This window comes from Sciurus carolinensis, chromosome 6, assembly GCF_902686445.1.
Source record: "Sciurus carolinensis chromosome 6, mSciCar1.2, whole genome shotgun sequence".
In the NCBI taxonomy this organism is placed as follows: domain Eukaryota; kingdom Metazoa; phylum Chordata; class Mammalia; order Rodentia; family Sciuridae; genus Sciurus; species Sciurus carolinensis.
The window spans coordinates 92,493,681-92,515,684 of record NC_062218.1 but is presented as its reverse complement, the minus strand read 5'-3'; the positions used below and the strand labels follow the sequence as shown (position 1 = coordinate 92,515,684).

Here is a 22,004-nt window from a genome sequence, read left to right as displayed (position 1 = left end):
CAAAATAGAAATAGTACATATTGCATTCTCCAGTCTTTTGTAATTAAAGTAAGAAAATCATTAAGAGAATGTTTTAACAATATTTTGAAAATTGAATCATTCCTAAATAACACACAGGACAAAAAGTAGTGTTTTTCAACTAACAGAAAACTAACAATAGGTAAAATACTGACTTAAAATCTAAGTTATACGGCTTAGCTTTTTTAAAGAAACATCCATTTCTAAGTAACAAAAATTTAAAAGAAATCTATTAAACATTAAACTTTTAAAGTTAGAAAATTGTTGGGTACAGTGGTACATGCCTCTAACCCAAAAACTCAGAAGGTTGAGGCAGGAGGATCGAAAGTCAAGGCCAACCTCAGCAACTTAGCAAGGCCCTAAGTAACTTAGCAAGACCCTGGTCTCAAAATAAAAAGTAAAAAGGGCTGAAGGGCTAAGGATGTGGGTTAGTGGTTAAGAATCCCTGGTTTGATCTGCAGTGTTAAGAAAAAAAAAAAAAAAAGAATAAAATAGTCAGAAATATGTTTAACTAAGGAGGTGGAAAATTGGTACAATGAAAACTATATTTATGGAAAACTTAAAGAAAACACAAATAGAATTATATCCTATACTTGTGAATTAGAAAAATGATCATCAAAATACCCATACCTCTCAAAGCAATCTACAAAGTCAAACCAGTGAGTGGCATTTTTCACAGAAATAGAAAAAAAAAGTCTCAAAATTCTTGGGGAGCCACAAAACACCATGGATAACCAAAACAATTTTAAGAAATAACAAAACTAGAGGCAGCAAATTTCCTTATTTTAAACTACACTATAAAACTATAATAATACAATATTTATAAAATATAATAAAAACAACATGATATTAGTATAAAAGCAGATGCATATATGAATGAATCAGAATAGAAATCCCAAAATAAACCCACACATACATGGACAACTAATCTTTGATGAGAGCATCAAGAAAACTTAGGGGAAAATAACAGTCTCTTCAATAAACAGTGCTGAGAAACAAATAGTAATTTGATATTCACAAGCAAAAAAATGAAATCACAACCTTGGTTTATGCCATACAGATAAACTGACTCAAAACGGATTAAAAACATAAATGTAAGATCTGAATTCATGACACATAAAAAAAAAAACAAAAACCTCCTTGGCATTTTCCCTGGCAATAATACTTTGAATATTAGGCCAAAAGCACAGTCAACAAAAGCAAAAATTAACAATTGAGACTACATCAAACTAGAAAACTTCTATACAACAAAGGAAACAGTGAATAAAAAGAAAAGGCAACCTACAGTATGGGAGAAAACAGGTTGTATATTCAATAAGGAACTAATATCCAAAATGTAAGGAACTCATACAACTCAACATCACAAAACCAAATTGCTCTGTTAAAAATGTACAAAGGGCCATAAAGAATAACACAATTATGACATCTGCAGGTAAATGGACAGAACTAGAGAACATCATAAGTGAAATAAGCCAAACTCAGAAAGTCAAAGGTATGTTTTTCTCTCACATGGGGAAACAGAGAGAGAGGAGAAAAAAGGATTTTCATGAAAATAGAAGGCAAACCGTTAGAGTAGAGGATGGGAATTGGGCCGAAGGTGAGGGGAGAGAAGGGAAAGGGAAGTACTATACAATGAAATTGGCCAGATTATGTTATGTGCTTATATAAATGCATCACAATGAATCCCACTATTTTGTATAACTATCATGCACCAATTTTTAAAAATATGCAAAAAACTTGAATAGGTAGGTATTTTTCCTAAAAAGATACAGAAATGACCAATAAGTTGTATGAAAAGATGCTCAACCTCACAAACATCAAGTAAATGCAAATCAAAACCACAATGAGGTAATGACAATGACAAAATGACAGCAAATGCTGGCAGGATGAGTAAAAAAGAGAACCTCTGAACACTGTTGGTGGGAATGTAAATTAGGACAGCCATCATGGAAAACAATATAAAGATTTCTCAAATAATTAAAAACTGCCTGGTATGGTGAAGTATGCCCATAATGCCTGCTATTCATGAGGTTGAGGCAGGAGGATCTCCAGTTTGGGGCCATCCTGGGCAACTTAGAGAGACTCTGTCTCAAAACATAAACAAAAAGGGCTGGGATATAGCTACATGGTAAAGTGTCCCTAAATTCAGTCCCCGGACTGAAGGGGGAAAAAGTCCCCTGTAAATATATAGCCCAACTTAACTAGTCTCCTTCCTTGCATAGTTTATATCTTAACATCCAGAACCGCAGGCATATTATTATCTGGTGAAGCAATTTTGTTTTGTTTTGTTTGGGGCAGTGCTAGGGATCAAACCCAGGGCAGTACACATGCTAGGCAAGAGTTCTACCATTGAGCTACATCCTGAGCCTGGTTTAGTTTTTAAAGAATCAAAGGAGCTGTGTATGGTAATATACACCTTAATCCCAGCTACTTAGGAGGCAGAAACTGAAGATTACAAATCCTAGGCAATTTAAGAACCTGTCTCAAAATAAAAGGGCTCACGATGTAGCTCAGCAGTACAATGCTTGCCTAGCATGAATGAAGTCTTAAAATCAATCCTCAGTACTACAAAAAAAAGGAAAAAAAAAAAATTAAAAGACAGCAGTTACTTTGTAAGGCAATGGGAGACAGAACACATGAGTTACATATGTCCTTCAGTGTCAGGGGAATTTCACTTTCTCTATTTTGTTAAAGACTTTCAAACAAAAGGTTCCAACTTCTAAGTCCCTGCTATTTCAAGCACCACACTGCAAATTCACAGATTATAAAACACTAAAATAATAACCAAAATAAATTCAAATAAAAATACTATGTGCACAAAAACAATTAAATAAATAATTTCTTAACGTATTTTTGGGGTTGGGATTGCTTGCCTAGCACATGTGAGGCACTGGGGCACTGTGTTCACTCCTTAGTACCACATAAAAATAAATAAATAAAATAAAGGTATTATTTCCATTTATAATTTTTTTAAAAAAATTTTTTAATGTTTGATATTCGTCAATCTTCTTGAGCTCCATTTTTTTTTTTTTTTTAATATTTGTAGTGCTAGGGGTCAAACCCAGGGACTCACACATGTCAGGCAAGCACTCTACCACTAAGCCACAACCCCCGTTCTAAATAAATACTTTTAAAATAAAATAAAATGAATATAATTAAATTCAATAGTTGATTTGTAAGACTAATATCAAATAGGCTGAGCTGTATTCACTTTGTCATTGCCCAATCTCAGAAGTAAGAGAGCCATCAGGATATTACATTGCTTTTAAAAAGAATAACTTTAAGTTGGTGATGCATGCCTGTAATCCCAGTGACTCAGGAAGCTGACACAGGAGGATCACAAGTTTGAGGCCAGCCTCAGCAACTTGGCAAGGCCCTAAGCAAGCTAGTGAGACCCTGTCTCAAAATAAAAAATAAAAAGGTCAGGACATGGCTCAGTGGTTAGGCACCACTAAATTCAATCCCTAGTTACTCCACCAACCCCTGCAAAAAGAGCAAGTTTAAATATCTAAACACAGATCAGACTGTAAAAAAAAAAAAAAAAAAAAAATCAATGTTTTCTTTTCCAATACTTTTTCTTCTAGCTTCCTAGATCCAGTACTCCAGAATTACTTTTGTTCTTGAACTTAAAGGTTATCTTCTTATTCTTCTGAGGAAGAACAATACCAGTAAGAAAACCGGCCAGAGTCATCTTTATCCTTCAGAAGCAAATCATCTAACCTCAAGTGAAGCTGAATCAAAGACCTTCATAGTCCCTTCCAGAAGCACCCTGTGATCTCTCTCTTTCACTACTTCCCTCCTTAGTGTTATCCTCAAAACTCCTGGAATTTTATGGCTTATGTCCAGAGAAGACTTCTTTGATCATCCAGCTCTAGAGGATCTTTGTTAATATAAGACTGAACTACTTAGAAATTTTTTTAAAAAATAATGAATTACAGTTAAGATCCTGGGAGATGTCTATTTCCTTTCCTCTAACTTCTGTGTGATACTCCTGCTCTCCACCCTGCTACATCCTATATCCTTTCCCTGTACTAAAGACATTTTTCTGTTGTTAACACTCCTTTTCCTCTATCTCCAAATTCTCCCTGATTGGCTAAACATTTCTTTAAAAAGCAAAGTCTTCTCTTTCCTCTTCTATCCCAACCAACCATTTCATCTACTGCCCTAATTTTTTTTTAACCCCTCAAATAATTTCTGGACAGACGAAAATTAGAACACTGTATTTACTCCCAGAAAACACGAACCAGGTGATATATTCAGGACAACCCAGTTCTCTGAAGCTCTATCAAATAAATGCTGTTTTATTCTGTCACATCCTATGTCATAAAGAACCAAGAGGTGGAGTTGATGGTCTCCATTACTTCTTTCTAACCTCACCCCCTTTAAAGCTAACCACACTTTCCTAAATGACCCTCTGCTCCTGCTATTTAATACTATCAACCTACTGCCAACTCACAGGGTTTCTCTTGTTTCCTCCTTACACCAACATGATGAAGCAAGTACCTTCATCTTATAAATATGGAAACTTGAGGTCAGAGAGATTAAACAATCTGTTCAAGGTCACATAGCTAACAAGTGGAAGAATTCAGATGCACACACAAATATATTTTTAATGTGCTAGACCTGATAGAAGGTGATTCTTGGAGAATACAAAAGAATGGAAACCTGAAGGCTCTTATATCTAAGGACTGCTTTCAGAGTAACTATCTAAACTAAACTGATTAGAGTACCATTTGAATTGGTATAGTCATCTGTCGGGGTTTCCGGGACCCCCAGCCTTGAGCACGGTCAAGATGGCGCCTGGCACTGAGCCAAAAGCGGCCAGCTATACAGTAAACAACCAGAGAATTCCAATGATTGGCTAGTTAACGATGTGATTAGAGCATGCCCCCCCCCCTCATGTACCTATTCTATGCCTGCAGCTGTCCGCGCGTTTACCTCGTGTGCTCTCCCCTGATTGGTTGAAGTGTATATAAGCCTGGTGGATGGGAGAGTAAGAGGAAGCTGAAGCTGAAGCTGGGAGGGCGCGGAAGCTGGGAGTAGGGCAGAAGCTGAGAGAAGAAGCTGAGAGCAGAAGCTGAGAAAAGAAGCTGAGAGAGAAAGAAACTGGGAGTAGGAGTAGAAGCTGGGAGTATAGGCGTGCAAGCGGGCGTGAGCCAAGCGGGAGAAATGAAGCGGCCGGAGCAGGCGAGAGCCGAGCGGGAGAAGAGTGAAGTGCAGGAGAGGGAAAGAGAGCGAGAGAAAGGGATAGATAAGAAGGAAAGAAAGGAAGACTGTACGCAATAAACTTCCAAAGCTTCAGACATTTGTCGTGTCTCTCTCTGCGGGCAGAGGGAACGCGATAGTCATCTTTTATAGACATCTTTAATTTTTAATTTAGTGCTTAAATCTTCAATTTAGTGCTTTATCATCAGACTAGAGGCTAAAAGCTAAAGGGAAACACTATTTGCTCTCTTTGAGCCACCTACTTTGTAGCATGAGTACACCTAAGTGAAGATGTCTTGGGCCAGTATTAATGTCATTCTTGACATGACATGCTCTGTTAGAAGCTATAAAAATGAGAATGAAGGTTGGTGATATAGCTCAGTGGTAGAATGCTTGCTAGCATGTGCAAGGCCCTCAGTGTTATCCCCAGTACCATAAATAAATAAATAATAAAAAATGAAAGAGAACTGTCATTGTAATTGGATTTCTAATGAAAATAATGGTTTCTCCCTCAAATCTCCATAAACAAAACAATTAAGAGCTAAATCATCTTCTTAAGTAACCAACCCCAATAATACACAGGATAATTAGAAATATGACCACTCTAAAACATAGCATACATTTTCCTATGGCCCAGGTTAACAAAATTACTGGTTTGAGATTTATAAGAAACATTTTTCAGAATTCTGAGTTTTATGTGAAATGATTTCCAAAGTTTTTCTAAGGTATTAAATGTGATTTTTTGATGCTATTACTTTGTGACCAAAAATAAAATGTTTCCTAGAAATAAATGTATCACTTATTTCAAAATAAAAAAAAAAAAAGATTCAATTTGGAGAAATTTTCTTCTCCCCTACCTCCCCACTCCAAAATAAACCTATATAGAGAAAATAATATTTATAATATGAAAATATTATATACATATATTAGTCACATACACTAAATATCATCTCAGGTTTATACAATAATTAACATAAATCTTAAAGTGACTATTTTAAATTTAGGAAACCAATAGAAATCAATAGTACCTGTTATACTAACATGACATAAAAACAAACTCTGAACTCAAATTTTGAAAAATGAAAAGTTATATATAGGGGGAAATACATATCTTTTAGAAAAGCACATCATGTCCTTTCTTGCCTTCTACCTTTGAACTAACAGATGTGTGGTGACATGAATCAGTATTCCATAAACAGGTAGTAATTTAAGTGCTCTGTGCTCATTATACCAAAACATACTTATTCTGGGACATGGAGGAAAAGAACAAACTACTACTGAAGCTATAATTACAGCAAAGCACAGAAAATAATCAACAAGATGACTCCAGCTTGAAAAATACCTACATAATAGCTGTCATAAATAACTTTTTTCCAAGAGAATATATCCTCCAAAAACTTGTTTTCATTGTTCTTCCTTAAATTTCTTTTAAAGCAACATTAAAACTCCACAAAAAACACATAGTTTTTTTCAGTACACAATAACTGAAAATTAATGGTTTTCTGAAGCAACAACTTTTATTCTGAGTTTGCTTAATATAAAAAGAATGTTGGAGTCTCTGCGTTCTTATGGAATATAGAAATTCAGAAAACACTCATTAAATTTCCCTAAAACTAAGGTTTTCAAAAGTTTGATTACAAGTACAAAGGAAACCTTAGATATTCCTAAACCATAAGAGCCTCTCTTTCTGCATTTTCTTCAAAGCTTCTCCTACAACTCTGGTTGCAATAAGAAACAACTGGGAGTCTTTTAGAGAACCAATCTTCGAGCGGGGGATGTAGCTCAGTTGGTAGAGTGCTTGCCTAGCATGCCTAATGATCCTGGGTTCTGATCCCCAGCACCACCTTAAAAAGAAAAGCAGAACCTCTTAAAATACAAATCCTTGAGCTATTACCAGAGATTCTGATTTAATAGATTTTTGATAGGATTCCAAGCATCAATATTTTAAAGGTCCCCAGGTAATTCCAATGTACAAGTTCTGCTGTAATAAACATTTGTGTCCCTTGTAATCATTGAGTTATGCAAAATCATACTCTAAGAGTTCCAGAGCTTATGGAAAAATAGGGTTAGAGGCATCACACTAAAAATATTAATCAGGGATGGATTAAAAAAAGAGAAACTTAATAAAGACTTTGCATAGTTTCACACTTACTTTAAGAAATATATAACAACTACAACAAACATGGCACTTTAACTTGAAAAGACCTGAATTTTGCTCATCAAAGTCAGTTTTAGAAGGGTTAAAACTTATGGGTCACTGTAAAATGGTAGAAAGAATTATCTGTAATTGAACAAAAAGCTGCAACTCATGACAAAGGAGTAAACAAAGGCAGTCAATAAAGAACTGAAGGGTGTGCCTAAAATGTATTCCTAAGCAGCTTGGTTCATCTGGGTAGTTTTCTGCATTCACCCAATGCTTCCTCCAGTTTCACACATGAGGAAAATTCACATAAAGACCAAATTGTTCCTTAATATTGTTCAGGAACAAATTCATTTTTTCAAATCAAATGTTGTACCAGAACTGACTCTGCAGCAAGACTTGAGAATTACTGCCTTAAATATATATACTGTTGAAACTTTAGTATATAAATAGTGTACAACTACTAAACAGTTATAGTATATGTATATTGTATGACTAATAAACAGTAAGTTTGATCCTCTGGAAAGCAATTTTCATTCCTTTTTATTCTCCCATGGTATAAGTATTGCTAATATTTCCATGTCATTTGTGTTTAAAAAGTAAGTCATACCTGCCTTCATATAAGTTGTTGTTTGAAGATTACCTGTATCACTGTGCTATTGTAAAATAGAGTTGACTTTATTTAGACAGGCATATTTTTTTTAATTTATTTTTATTGTAAACAAATGTGATACATGTTGTTTCTGTTTGTACATGGAGTAACAGCATACCATTTGCATAATCATACATTTACATAGGGTAATGATGTTTGAGTCATTCTGTTATTGTTTCCTTCCCCCCACCCCTCCCACCCCTCTTTTCCCTTGATAAAGTCCCTCCTTCCTCCATTCTTGCCCCCTTCCCACCCCCCATTATGTGTCATCATCTGCTTATCAGCGAGATCATTCGTCCTTTAGTTTTTTGAGATTGGTTTATCTCACTTAGCATGATATTCTCCAATTTCATCCATTTGCCTGCAAATGCCATAATTTTATCGTTCTTTATGGCTGAGTAATATTCCATTGTATATATATGCCACAGTTTCTTTATCCATTCATCAATTGAAGGACATCTAGGTTGGTTCCACAGTCTGGCTATGGTGAATTGAGCAGCTATGAACATTGATGTGGCTGTATCTCTGTAGTATGCTGATTTTAAGTCCTTTGGGTATAGGCCAAGAAGTGGGATAGCTGGGTCAAATGGTGGGTCCATTCCAAATTTTCTAATGAATCTCCACACTGCTTTCCAGAGTGGCTGCACTAATTTGCATCCCCACCAGCAATGTATGAGTGTACTTTTTCCCCACATCCTCTCCAACACCTATTGTTGCTTGTATTCTTCATAATCATAGACAGGTGTAATTTTAGATAAACAAGAAAACACAAAGTAAAAATAAACTGCAGCACAGACTAAAACAAGTGTTCAAAATCGCTACAAAATATGTGAAAAGAGCCAGGCATGGTGGTGCACACCTGTAATCCCCACTGCTTGGGAGCCTGAAGCAGGAGGTAGTCAAAAACAAAGATGGGGCTACCTAGGTCTCCATTTCCCAATTTCCTCCAAAGCAAAAAGGAAACTAAAACCACACAAAAACCATGCCCTCAGGATTAAAGACGAAATGTACACACTTCAAAATAACTTTCAGTTAAACAAAAATAACAAAATCACAGCATGTGATTTCTCATTATTTGTGTTCTATATTAGACACTGAGGAGGCAAAAAAGCTAAATGAGATGGGTAGTTCTGTATTAAACCCTGAAAAAATGTTGCCAAAAAAAGACATTAGTGGGATAGTTGACAAAAGTGAGATATGGAATGTATTTTTTTATAAAATGTAACAATGCTAAATTCCTGTAAATTGATCATTATATAGTTGACAGGTTCTTGGAAAATACATGCACAGATATTTAGAAATAAAGACCCATGACACCTTCAACTAATTCATAAATGGTTCAGAAAAAATACTAATACATATTTACATTGAAAATACTAATATGTATTTATATTGTTAATAGAACAAGAATGATAAAATGTTAACAACTGATGAATCAAGCAAAAAACATGAAGAGGTCTTTGTTTTATTCTTGAAACTCTGTGGAAGTTTTAATTTTTTAAAATAAAGACACGAAAATCGAGCATCAATAAATGAAAGACAATGATCCCTGAGAGACTAAAACAAATGATCTGTGACATAGGATTATTCCAGTTTACAGAGTGGAGAAAATGACCAAGCCACACATAGGAAGGAAGAGTTAAATAGAGGGAGAAGAAGTTCAGAACACAGAGACACCAAAGCAGTCAGAGCCCTGGAGAAGGGACAAGGACAGAGTTTTTACAGAGGAGATATGTGCACAAAGAAAACTCAAGAGATCCACAAAGACTTCCCCTTAATTATTTAGGTAAATAACAAGTTCAAAGGTGTGAGCAAACCACTTAACACCTAGAAAATAACCACCCAAAAGGATTACAGGGAAAAGTCCAGAGCACACATAGGTTCAAGAATCACATCACATCCCAAGAGCCAGGGTTCAATGTAAGGGACATTTTTGAATACTAAATATGATCTTGCTTCAGCAGAGGAGAAAAATACACCTGAGATTACACCTACCTCCTGATAAAAGCAAGGACCAAGAAGAGTAAACTGTCTCCAAATAACATAACTATATCCCAAAATAAAATTCTAGGATATTTAAAGAAATACAAAAATATACAGTACCTTACAAAATAAAATTAATAATGCCTGACAGGCATCAAAATAAAAAATTATCAAGCACACAGATGCAGAAAATGCAACTCAAAATAAGGAAAAAACACAATCAATCAAAACTGATTCACAAGTAATGCAGATGAAGGAAGGCAAGGACTATGACTACATCTGATATATTCAAGAAACTAGAGGAAATAATAAACATTGAGTAGGGATATGAAAAATATTTTTAAAAAAGATTCAAATTGAATATCTGGTGATGTATATGATTTGCTCATCTTTAACAAAGAAATGGTTCAACTACTTGCTTCTGGTTAATCTCTCCATTCCTCCACCTTAAAGAACAGACATGGGGAAAAAGAAAGAGGTAAGTGTTGGCAAGGACAAGAAGATGAAGGAATGGTCCATTGGCAGAATTTAAATTTAAATATTGGTAGGACAGGAAATGATGCAGACAGAAGAGGAGAACTGTGGGAGAGAGTGACTCTGCTTTAAGAAGAGGAGTCAAAATGGACAAAGTTACACTTATTAATAAGATTTTGAAAGGAAAACTAGAGACACAAAATGTTTTGAGATGAAAAATACACCAGGTAGAATTAACAACAAATGAGATACTGAATAAAAATAAGATTAGTCAAGTGAAAGAGACAACAATAAAACTAAACACAATGGAACACTGAAAGAAGACAGAAAAATAAATAACACAGCATCAGCAAACTGTGGAACAACTTTAAACAGCCAAATATACATGTAATTAGTGTTCCCCAAGAGGAAAATAAGGAAAAATGAAACAAAAATCTTTAATAATACCTGAAATTTTTCTGAAGTCAATTTAGCCAAAGTCTAAGAAAGTCAACAAATCCACAGCACAAGAAGCATGAAGAAACATGAAGCTGAAAATAAATTGCTTAAAAGCAGTATCAATGAAAAAAATCTTAGGCACAGCCAGAGAGGAAAAATATTAGATGCAAGTTTTCCAGAAATAATGCAAGATGCCAATATAGCAACATCTTTAAAGTATTGAAAAAATATACTAGATTTCTATACACGGTAAAAATTGTTTTCAGGAGCTGGGGATATAGCTAGTTGGTAGAGAGCTTGCCTCACAAGTCCTGGGTTCAATTCCCAGTGACCCTCCCCCCCCAAAAAAAAAATTGTTTTCAAAAACTAAAACAACATATTTTTACAAGTTCAAAACCTGAAAAAAATCCATTACCAGCAGACCTACACTATAAGAAAAGTTGAAGTCCTTCAAGCAAAAACAAAATGATACCAGGAAAAAAACTGGATATACACAAAGAAACATAAATGGTAACTAAGTACATATAAAGATTTATGCTTTTATTTAAATTATTCAAAAGGTAATAACTATTAAAAGCAATAACAATACTGTATTGTGAGACTTATAGAATTGAAAGGTATGACAATAAAAGCACAAAGGACAATGGAAATAATACTGATGCAAAGATATTATTATAGCTGAGGTTCTACCTATTACAAAACAGACTTGCATTAAGAGATACATACCATAAACACCAAAGTAACTGCCAACATGAAAAATGTAGAGGTAACAATATAACAAAGGAGATAAAAATAATTAAAAAAAAAAAAAAGATTCAGTGAAATCCCCATCAAAATACCAATGGCATTCTTTATAAAACTAGAAAAACAATTCTGAGATTTATAACTATAAAAGACCCAAACAGACCAAGCAATCGTGAGCAAAATAAACAAAAGGAGGCATTATACAACCTGACTTCAAAATATACTTGAAAGCTGTTGTAATTAAAACACCATGGTCTTGGCATGAAAATAGACAACACAGACTAATGGAAGAGAATAGAGACCTTAGAAATAAATCCAAACATCAATAGCCCACTGATTTTCAACAAAGATTTTAAGAACACATAGTAGAAAAGGACAGTCACTTCAGTTAATGGTGCTAGAGAAATTGGATAGCCACATGAAGAAGAATGAAACTAGACCCCTACCATTTAGACAAATCATCTCAAAATGGATTGAAGACTTAAATGTAAGACATGATACCAGGGAACTACTAGAAGAAAACATAAGAGAAATGTTTCAGGACATTGGAAAGGATAAGGATTTTTTGGACAAGATCCCAAAAGCACAGAAAACAAAATCAAAAATTGACAAACTTCTGCACAGAAAAGGAAACAATCAACAGAATGAAGACAGTTGACAGAAGGGAATAAAAAAAACTGTAAACTACACATCAGACAAGGAATTAATCTCCAGATTATGTCAGGAACTCAAAAAACTCAATAGCGACAAAACAAAACCCTGGTTTAAAAATGGGTAATGACGGGCTGGGGAGATAGCTCAATTGGTAGAGTGCTTGCCTTCACAAGGTCCTGGGTTCGATCCCCAGCACCAAAAAAAAAAAAAAATGAGTAATGACCTTAAGCGTATGAAAAAATGCTCAACATCACTAATCGTTAGGGGAACATAAATCAAAACCACAATATCACCTAATAGCAGTCAGAATGGCTATTGTCAAAAAAACAAAAGAAGTGGCTGGTAAGGATGTGAATAGAAAGCAACATTGCATGCTGTTGGTGGAAAAGTACGTTTGTATAGACATTACAGAAAACAGCACAGAGGTTCCTCAAAAATTAGAAATGGAACCACCATATGATCCAGCAATTCCTCCACTGGGCTTATATCCAAAGCAAATGATATCAGTATGTTGAAGAGATACCTGCACTCCCACATTCACTGCAGCACTATTCACAATAGTCAAGAGGTGGAACAACCTAAGTGTCTTCCAACTGATGAATGGATAAAGAAAATGTGGTACATATACACATGGAATACTATTCAGTCATAAAAAGGAAATCCTGTCTTTTGTGACAACATGGATAGCACTGGAGATAATTATGCTAAGTGAAAAAAAGCCAGGCACGAGTACTGCATGAACTCACTCTCAGGTGAAATCAGAAAAGCTGAGAGTAGAAGTAGAGACTGGGGAGAGTACAAGGGAGGAAGGAATGGGAAAAGGTGGATCAATGGCTACTAAGTTATTGCTAGACAGGAATAAGAGTTCTGGTGTGCTACTGCACAATTGAGTGACTATAGATAACTATAATGTACTATAGATTTCAAAAAGCTAGAAGAAAGGACTTCAAATGTTTTCACTATAAGGAAATAAATGTTTGAGGAAATAGGTATTTTTAACCTGATTTAAATATTATACAAAGTATAAATGTATCAAAACATCACACAATACACCTAAATTTTTTAAAAATATTTTTTAGTTGTTGATGGCCCTTTTTTTTATTTACTTATCATTTATTTATATTTTTTTATATGTGGTGCTAAGAATTGAACCCAGTGTCTCACACAAGCTGGGCAAGTACTCGACCACTGAGCCATAACTCCAGTCCATCCCTACATGTAAAGTATAATTTTTGTGCAGATTTTTCACTTAAAAATAAATTTAAGGGGCTGGGGAGATAGCTCAGTTGGTAGAGTGTTTGCCTTGCAAGCACAAGGCCCTGGGTTCAATCCCCAGCACTGCAAAAAAAAAAAAAAAAAAAGAAAGAAAGAAAAATAAATTTAATTTAAATTTTAAATTTTTTTTTTAAAAATCCAAAAGAAGGGGAGAAAAAGGAAAGTAACAGGAAAGAAAAAGCAGATAGAACCAAGATAAATTTAAACCTAATCATATCAATAATCATTTTACATGAAAACAGTCTAAACACAACAATTAAATGACAAAGATTGTCATATTAAGGAACAAAGTAGCTACTTAGGAGAATCTACTTTATAGCAACCAAATATGATAAAAAGACATACCATCCTAATATTAACCAAAAGAAAGTTTAAGTTATAGTAATATCAGAGTAGATTTTACAGCAAAGAATATTACCAGAAATCAAGTTAATTTCACAAGAATAAAGGAAATCAGTTTACAAGGAAAACCTTAAAATCCTAAACATTTTTCACCTAATAAACTTATTTCACAAAATACATAATTCTAAACTTTAGCACAAAATTACAGATTCAAAATTAAACTAAGACTGATTAAAGTGCAAGTAGAAACAAATTCATAATTATAATCAGGAATTTCAAAATCCACCCCTTCTCAATAATTGGTGGAACAAATGGACAACACTGAATAAAGAAACTGGAACAGTTAATTTTTTATGTCAATTTGGGTCAAAAAAGGACACTCAAATAGCTGGTAAAGCATTATTTCTGGGTCTAGGAGGGTGTCTCTGGAAGAGATTAGGATTTGAATCAGTCAACTGACTAAAAATCAGTCCCCACCAATGTGAGCAGGCACATTCATAGAGAGTGAACTAAAACAAAAAAGAGGAGAAAAGGCAAATTCACTACTCTTCTGGAGCTGAGATGTACATTCGCCTATGCCCTTGACGTCTGAACTCCAGGTTTTGGAGCCTTTGTACTCAGGTAGCAGTGTCTCTGCAGTTTCTTGAGTCTTTGGCCTCAGATTGAGTGTTACCAGCTCCCCTGATTCACAGACCTTCCAACATCACCAGCTTTCCTGGTTCTCCAGCCTGTGGGACTTCTAGACCTCCACCATAAATCCTGTGTTATTCATCTATGTAAATATATAACCCATTGAGTCTGTTTCTCTGGAAAACCCTGACTAAACCAGAAATAAAAGAACTGAACACAACTAGGAACCATCTTGACCTCTTGCCATCTATGGAATACTACAAACAACAACACAGAATACGTATTTGTAACAACAGCACATGAAACAATTACCAAAACAGATCATATTCTTGGTCAGAAGCAAATATTCACAAATTTAAAGCATTCAAGTTATTCAAAATAGGCTCTTGGAAAATTGTGGTACTAAATTCAAACTCAATAACAAAAAGGTATCCGGAGAAAACAAATACTTGTAAATTAAATAAGACTTTGAAAGAACGTGAGTCAAAAAAAAAAAAAAAAAAAAGGCATATTCTGAACAGAAAGGACATTAAAGTAAAATGTAAAATTTCTGGAATGCAGCTAAAATAATACTCAGAGAAAACTTAGAACACTGCAAGCTGACTTGGATATGCTCATTCAATAGTGTGATCTATTTGCTTTAAGGACAACTATGATGCTACAAATAACAAATGATGAAATTCTTCTTACCTTGGACACGTTGCTGACATGATTCATTTGGACAGTACTTTCCTTATCAACTTGATTACAGAGGTTCTGTAAAGTCGATGCATATTCTTTGTCACTTTTTATCCTCAGAGCCATAAATTTCTTCACTGTTTCCAGCAATCGTAATTCCCAGTCTTGCAGTTTTAACACAGCTTCATGTGAGTTCTTCAGGTCACTCCCAAACCCCATTTTTGTAAGGCACTGTTTATCCTCCACGCTGCACAAGTGAGCCTTCTAATCAGCACATATCTGTGTAAGTAAACATAAGAAAAAAGTGTTAAATCAAAAGGAAGAGTCTTCAAAGCAAAGTTATGCCCCGTTTGTAGTGATTAAAAAAAAAAAAAAATCACCACAACTGAATGCTTTCTCCCAAACATCAGAAACAAGATGAGGATGTCCACTAAACTGACCATTACATAAATAAAAATTTAAAAATTTGGATTAGAAAGGAAGAAGAAAAACCATTTTATTTGCAGATGACATCATATTATTTACAGAAAACCCTAAGGAATGCGGCAAAAAAGTAGAACTAATAAATGAGTTTAATAATATTATAAGGTATAAGATCAATATTCAAAAATCACTTATATGTATGTATACCAGTGACAAGTCAAAAATAAAATGAAAAAACACTATTTACAACAGCATAAAAAATTAAACATTTAGAAATAATTTTCTAAATGCAAAACTTATTCTCTTAAAACTATAGAACCACAAAACATTGTTGAAAGAAAATGTCAAAGATCTACATAAAATGACTCATGTTCAAAGATTTTTTTAAAGAAGTTAATATTGTTAAGAAAGCAAATCTCCCTCACTGAAACTACAAACTTAATATAATCCATACTGATATCTCAGTCACTATTTCTGCCAAATAGACAAGGTAACACTAAATGCGAATGTAAGGGAGACAGAATAATCACAAAAAATGTTTTGGGGGAAAAAAAAAGAACAAAGTTGTAACAAATCACGTTTTCTGATTTCAAAACTTTCTAAGACACTTCGGTAATCAAGATAGTATGATATGGACATATGGCCAGCCATAGAGATCAATGGAATAGTGGGCCCTGATAAATCTCCACACCTAAGGAAAAATGATTTTCTATGAGTCTATTCAATAAGATCAAAAAATCCCCTAAACAGAGGGTCCTGGAACAACTAGATTTCCACGGGGGCGGGGGGGGGGGGGGGGCGGGATGAAACACATACAAAAATTAACTCTAAATGGACCACAGATCTAAATTTCAGAACTAAAACTATAAAGCACTTAAAAGAAAATATAGGTGTAAATTTTCATAACCTTGGCTTAGGCAATCATTTCTTAGATTCAACAACAAAACACAGCAAAATAAATATACATAAATTGGATTTCATCAAAATTAAAAACTTCTGTGCTTCAAAGCACACCATCAAGAAAGTGGGAAAAAAAAAAAAAGCACAAAAATCTTTGCAAATCATATATTTGATAAAGGACTTTACCTGAAATATGTAGAAAATCCTTTAAATTAATAATAAAAAGACAAACCAATTAAAAGGAACAAAGGGTCTTTGATTTTACCAAAGAAAACGTACAATGTCCAAAAAGCACATGAAGACATTCCATAAAATTAGTCATTAAAAAATGCAAATCAAAACTACAATGTGATAGTAATTTGTAGCACTCAGACACCTATAATCGAAAAAGATAAAAATGTTGGAGAGACTTTAAGAGATTAGAATGCTCTGATAGTGAAATGTAAAATGGCAGACACTACAATTTGGCAGTTCCTCAAATAATAACACACAGTGTCGCCATATGACCCAGAAATTCTACTTCATGGTATATACTCAAGTGAAACAAAATAAGTGTCTATAGGGCCTATGTAGCTCAGTGGTGAAGCATGTGCTTATCATGTGCGAAGCCCTAGGTTTTATCCCCAGCACTACATTTTAAAAGCAACAAAATGTCTACATAAACACTTGTAAGCTAATGTATGAAATAACATCATTCTATAGCCTCAAAGTGAAAAACAACCAAAATACTCATCAGTTGAGTGGATAATTAAAATATCATATCCACACAATGGAATATTATCTGGCAAAGAAAAGAAATGACATATTGGTACAGGCTACAATATGGATGAACCTTGAAAACATTTTGCTAAATCAAAGAAGCCAGACACAAAAGACCACATATTGTATAATTCTTCTACATTAACTACCCAAAAAGGTAATTTTAGTAACGGAAAGATTATTGACTCCCTAGGGTTGTTGAATTTGGGGAAATATGGAGTTACCATAGGTACTGAATTTCCTCTGATGTTGATGAAAATTGATCGCAATGATGGTCGCACAATTCTGCAGTTCCAATGGGTGAATTCCTTAGCATATTAATACTATGATTTGCCTAAGGTAGCATCCAAGACTTCATTTGTTGAAATGTAATCACCTTTGTGAAATATTAAGAAGATAGAAAACTAATAGACTGTGGTGTTTAGATGTTGGACCTTTAAAAGGTAATTAAGAACAATTAAGGTCATTAGGATGGAGGTCCCATGATGGAATTCTATTGGCTTTATAGGAAGAGAAAAAGTAGCTAGAACATACACACACACATACACACACACACACACCCTCTATCTCTTAACATGTGATGCCTTGCACCACCTCAGGTCTCTCTCCCAGCAAGAAGGCCATTGCCAGATATGGCCCATTGACCTTGAATCTTAAGAAACATGAGTCAAAATTAACCTCTTTTCTTTATAAACTCACCTAATTTCTGGCATTATGATATCAGCAACAGAAAATGGACTAATCCAATGAGCTATAGTTATAACTCAAAAAAGTTGTTTTAAAAATTCTACTGTCATATATAACTAATTTGAAAAAATTGAAAAAGAACTTAAAATTAGCATACTACAGTAACGAAGCCACATCAATGTTATAGTAGCTTAATTCACAATAGCTAGATTATGAAACCAACCTAGATGCCCTTCAACAGATGAATGGATAAAGAAACTGTGGTATATAGACACAATGGAATATTATTCAGCCATAAAGAAGAATAATATTATGGCATTTGCATATAAATGGATGGAATTGGAGAATATCATACTAAGTGAAATATGCCCATCTGAAAAAAACAAAGGCTGAATGTTTTCCCTGATAAGTGGATGATGATATATAATGGGGGTGGGGTTGGGGGATGAGAGAAGAATGGAGGAATTTTAGATTATGTAGAAGGAAATTAGGGGGTATGAAAAATGGTGGAATGAGACAGACATCATTACCCTATGTACATGTATGATTACACGAATGGTATGAATCTACATCATGCACAACCACAGAAACAAAATGATGTACCCCATTTGTGTATAATGAATCAAAATGCAGTCTGTATAAATTTTTTTTTAAAAATCACTACAGCATAACTTATTATCACTTACAGGTCAGTTATTAAAAACTTCCCCCAAATATCCTCCTTGTTCACTATCCTGAAAACTATGGTAGAAGGTATTTTGTCATCCAGTTTCCTAGAAGTTCAGTCATTGAATCTTTCAGAGACAGAAGAAATGCAAAAACATTACTTCTATGTCTAATTCTAAGTTATCTGTATCAAAAGTCTATTTTCTTTTAATTCAGCAGATATCCACTAAGCTACACAGAAAAACTAGGAGGGATTTCTCTCTTTAACCTAGTGATTTCATATAAAGATATGGTTTAAAAAATGAGGATTTCTCAAACAAAGAATAATTTACAATTTTTTTTCTAACTGAACACTGTACAGTTTTATGAACTATATGATTGTAGAGGAAAAAATTTAAGGTTGTGAAAAAAATCCATTTCATTAATGTAGCAACCAAGACATTAAATGAACCTAAGTCATTGGAAAGCAATTGATTTATTCACTTTACTATCAAATAGGAAGATTCCTACTTATGAGAAATTTTGGAAAAGTGTTCTTCAAAATGACATGAACCAGTCTTTTCTACTCCAGCTTTGCTGTACAGTTGACATCAATCATCATTTTAGGACTGTAAAGTATTGGAAAGGATGACTTTTCTTGATTGACACAGATGGGGAAAAATTTTTTTAAATCAAACCTTGGATAGCAGAATTTTGGGAACATCTTATAAGGGCAGGTAATCACTAAGTTTTTTTTTTTTTTTTTAAATATATAAATCTCATGTTTCATGCCCAGATTCTCATCAGTGGTTTAAAAAAGTTAATTTTATTTGCTTAATCTTTATCCAAAGAATATATGATGCATGCTCAAGGTTGCATTGCATTGTGATTATTAAAAGTTAATTATACCTAAAAAGAAAAAATAGAACGATCCCTTTTTTGTTTTGTTTTGTTTGTTTTTTGTGGGGCTGATGATTGAACTCTACCACTGAGCTATATCCCTAGCCCCCAGTTTTCAAATTCTATATGCAATAGATTTTTAAAATTTTCTTAGTGGCTAGGGGTACAACACTGTGGTAGAGTGCTTGCCTATGTATCATGTGAAGCCCTGGATTCCAGTGGAAGGAAGGGAGGAAGGGAGGGAGGGAGGAAGGGAGGGAGGGAGGAAGGGAGGGAGGGAGGGAGGAAAGGATAAAGATTGATTGGTTTTTGACATACTGTATCTTTTATTGGCCACAAAAATTTACAATGAACACTTTTCTGTTATTTTACCTGCAACTCAACAAAGTCTGAGTAGAGATACTCCATCTCATCGCATGTTTTCAAAAGAATAGGAATAATTTGAGGGCAAAGAAAGCAAACTATATCGTTTTTTAGAAACACTAAAGCTGAGATTGCAATTCATTTTATTCTGTAACTCATCATAAATATCACCTCTGCTTCTAACTGTATCTGGATAACAACTGATTTCTTTCATTATCAGGAACTTCAGAAGGATGGTGAAAACTGTGAAGAAAAAATGAAAATAGAATCGGGTAGAATCTGGGAAACACTTCAGCCCATCCTAAGGGTTTATATGTATCAACCAATACTTGAGGTCAGAGTGTGGATAAGACAACCTAATATATGGTACCTCTCTTTAACTAATAAAAAATAAAAAAATTTTAAAACAACTCTGCAAAAAATTAAGAATATGTATAAATTGTTGGACTGGTAGTTATTATAAACACTTATGTAATTAATAGAATGATGTTTCAAATAACATATATATATATAACTATTTGTTTTAACAGTGTTTGCAATAACAATAAAAAACCTAGAAATATCCAAATATCCACCATCAAGCAGGCTGCATTTAATTGTAACTGAGTAAACCTAAGAGTGCAATTCAAATCATAGACTGTGAATCTGTTCAGTGCCCAATGTTCACAACCATATGATATGTTCCTGATAAGTTCATTCAGTGAACTATCATTCAGTCCTAATAAAAATTAAGGAAGTTTTGGCGAATTGATATGGAACTATCGTTTAGAATTATTCATTGGAAAAGAAAGATGCAGAACTTAGTATGTTAACTTTGCATAAAATAGGGAAAAAGTTAACATTGATTTTGCTTGTGAGGGTATAAAATATTTCTAGAAGAACAAATACTAGATTGGGTACAAGAGTGGGAGGGCAACTTGTCATTATATTCTTTTGAACATCTGAATTTTGTTCTAAGTGAATGTGTTGATTTAACCTATTCAAAAAATAAAGAATTTTGAAGAGAAAAAGATAAAAAATAATACAAGCTGAAATTATCTAGAAATTTTCCTAGAAATGGTGAGATTTGAGCTGAGCTGGGATAAAAACTGTGATTTTTAGAATGTAAAAAGTCAAAAGGGAAATATGTTTCAGGAAGTAGAATCAGTATGGAGCAACAAAAGTGAATATAAGGTCAAGTAAAAAAAGAAATGTCTCCAAAATCAAACTATATGTGGCAAGCAGTGGGAGACAGTGTATCAATTTGTTTCCTCCTATTCCTATGCTTAGGAAACTCACAAAGTTCAACCGCCTGTAATTAATTGGGTTTTTTTAAAGCAGAATACCAAAGTTATAAACAAGATATTTTTAAAATATTAATTTGCCATTGCCAGTTATACAAGTATGCGCTGTGTGTGAAAATTCATTAAGCTAAACACGTGTGATTTGTCCACTTTTCTATGGATGTGCTGCAGTTCAAGAAAGAGAGAGAGAAATAGATTTTAATCTGTCAACCAGGTAGAATACAACTTGAAGAGAAATGAAGAAAAGAAAATGAGATGTAAGAAGGCAAGTTAAGAAGTTGTTATAGCAATACAGCTTGATAAATGAGGATCCAGAATTGACAATGTCAGTGTGAATTAAGATGAAAGAGTCTTGATCTGGTAAAAGGATTAGGAAACAAAAGAGATGATCCAAGGAAAACTTTAAGATATTAACAAGAAAGAAAGGTGAAAATATCAATAGAAATAGAAAAATAAAAACATAAAGCTACTGTAAACAAAATGTATTCATTTCAACTAGAAATTAAGCTATCTATAAAAAAACAATGCCTAAAATCCATATTGGAGAGTCAGTTACTTAAAAGGTGATAGATGAAAAGTCTTTATTGGAATTGTGGGTAAAATCAGTTATCATGAAGCAGTCCTCAAAATCCACCACCAATAACTAGTAAAAATAATAATGATTTTATGTTTAAGAAAAACCAACAATTAAAACATCTCATTGGCAAATAAAGGAATACAAATATGATGCCCTCAGTTCCACAGCATGGTTTTCAAAGCAAAGAAACAGAAGACACTGGGACTTGAGGCAGCATGCACCCTGCAAATGCCT

At 34.0% G+C, this 22,004-nt stretch overlaps 1 protein-coding gene across 7 annotated transcripts in view; it reads right to left on the bottom strand.

Moving 5' to 3' along the window:
* Fer (FER tyrosine kinase) overlaps nt 1–22,004 on the bottom strand; it is a 499,968-nt gene that overhangs the window by 403,493 nt on the left and 74,471 nt on the right. For 6 of the 7 annotated variants that reach the window (XR_007109062.1, XR_007109063.1, XR_007109064.1 and 3 more), the window contains exon 3: nt 15,246–15,512. Coding sequence is in view for 4 of the 7 variants with exons in the window: in XM_047555289.1 (XP_047411245.1) it covers nt 15,246–15,452 (207 nt within the window). In the remaining 3 variants the exon portion in view is untranslated. Of the gene's footprint in view, nt 1–15,245; nt 15,513–16,234; nt 16,348–22,004 lie in introns of all 7 variants that reach the window. The other variant, XM_047555290.1, reaches the window with a different exon arrangement.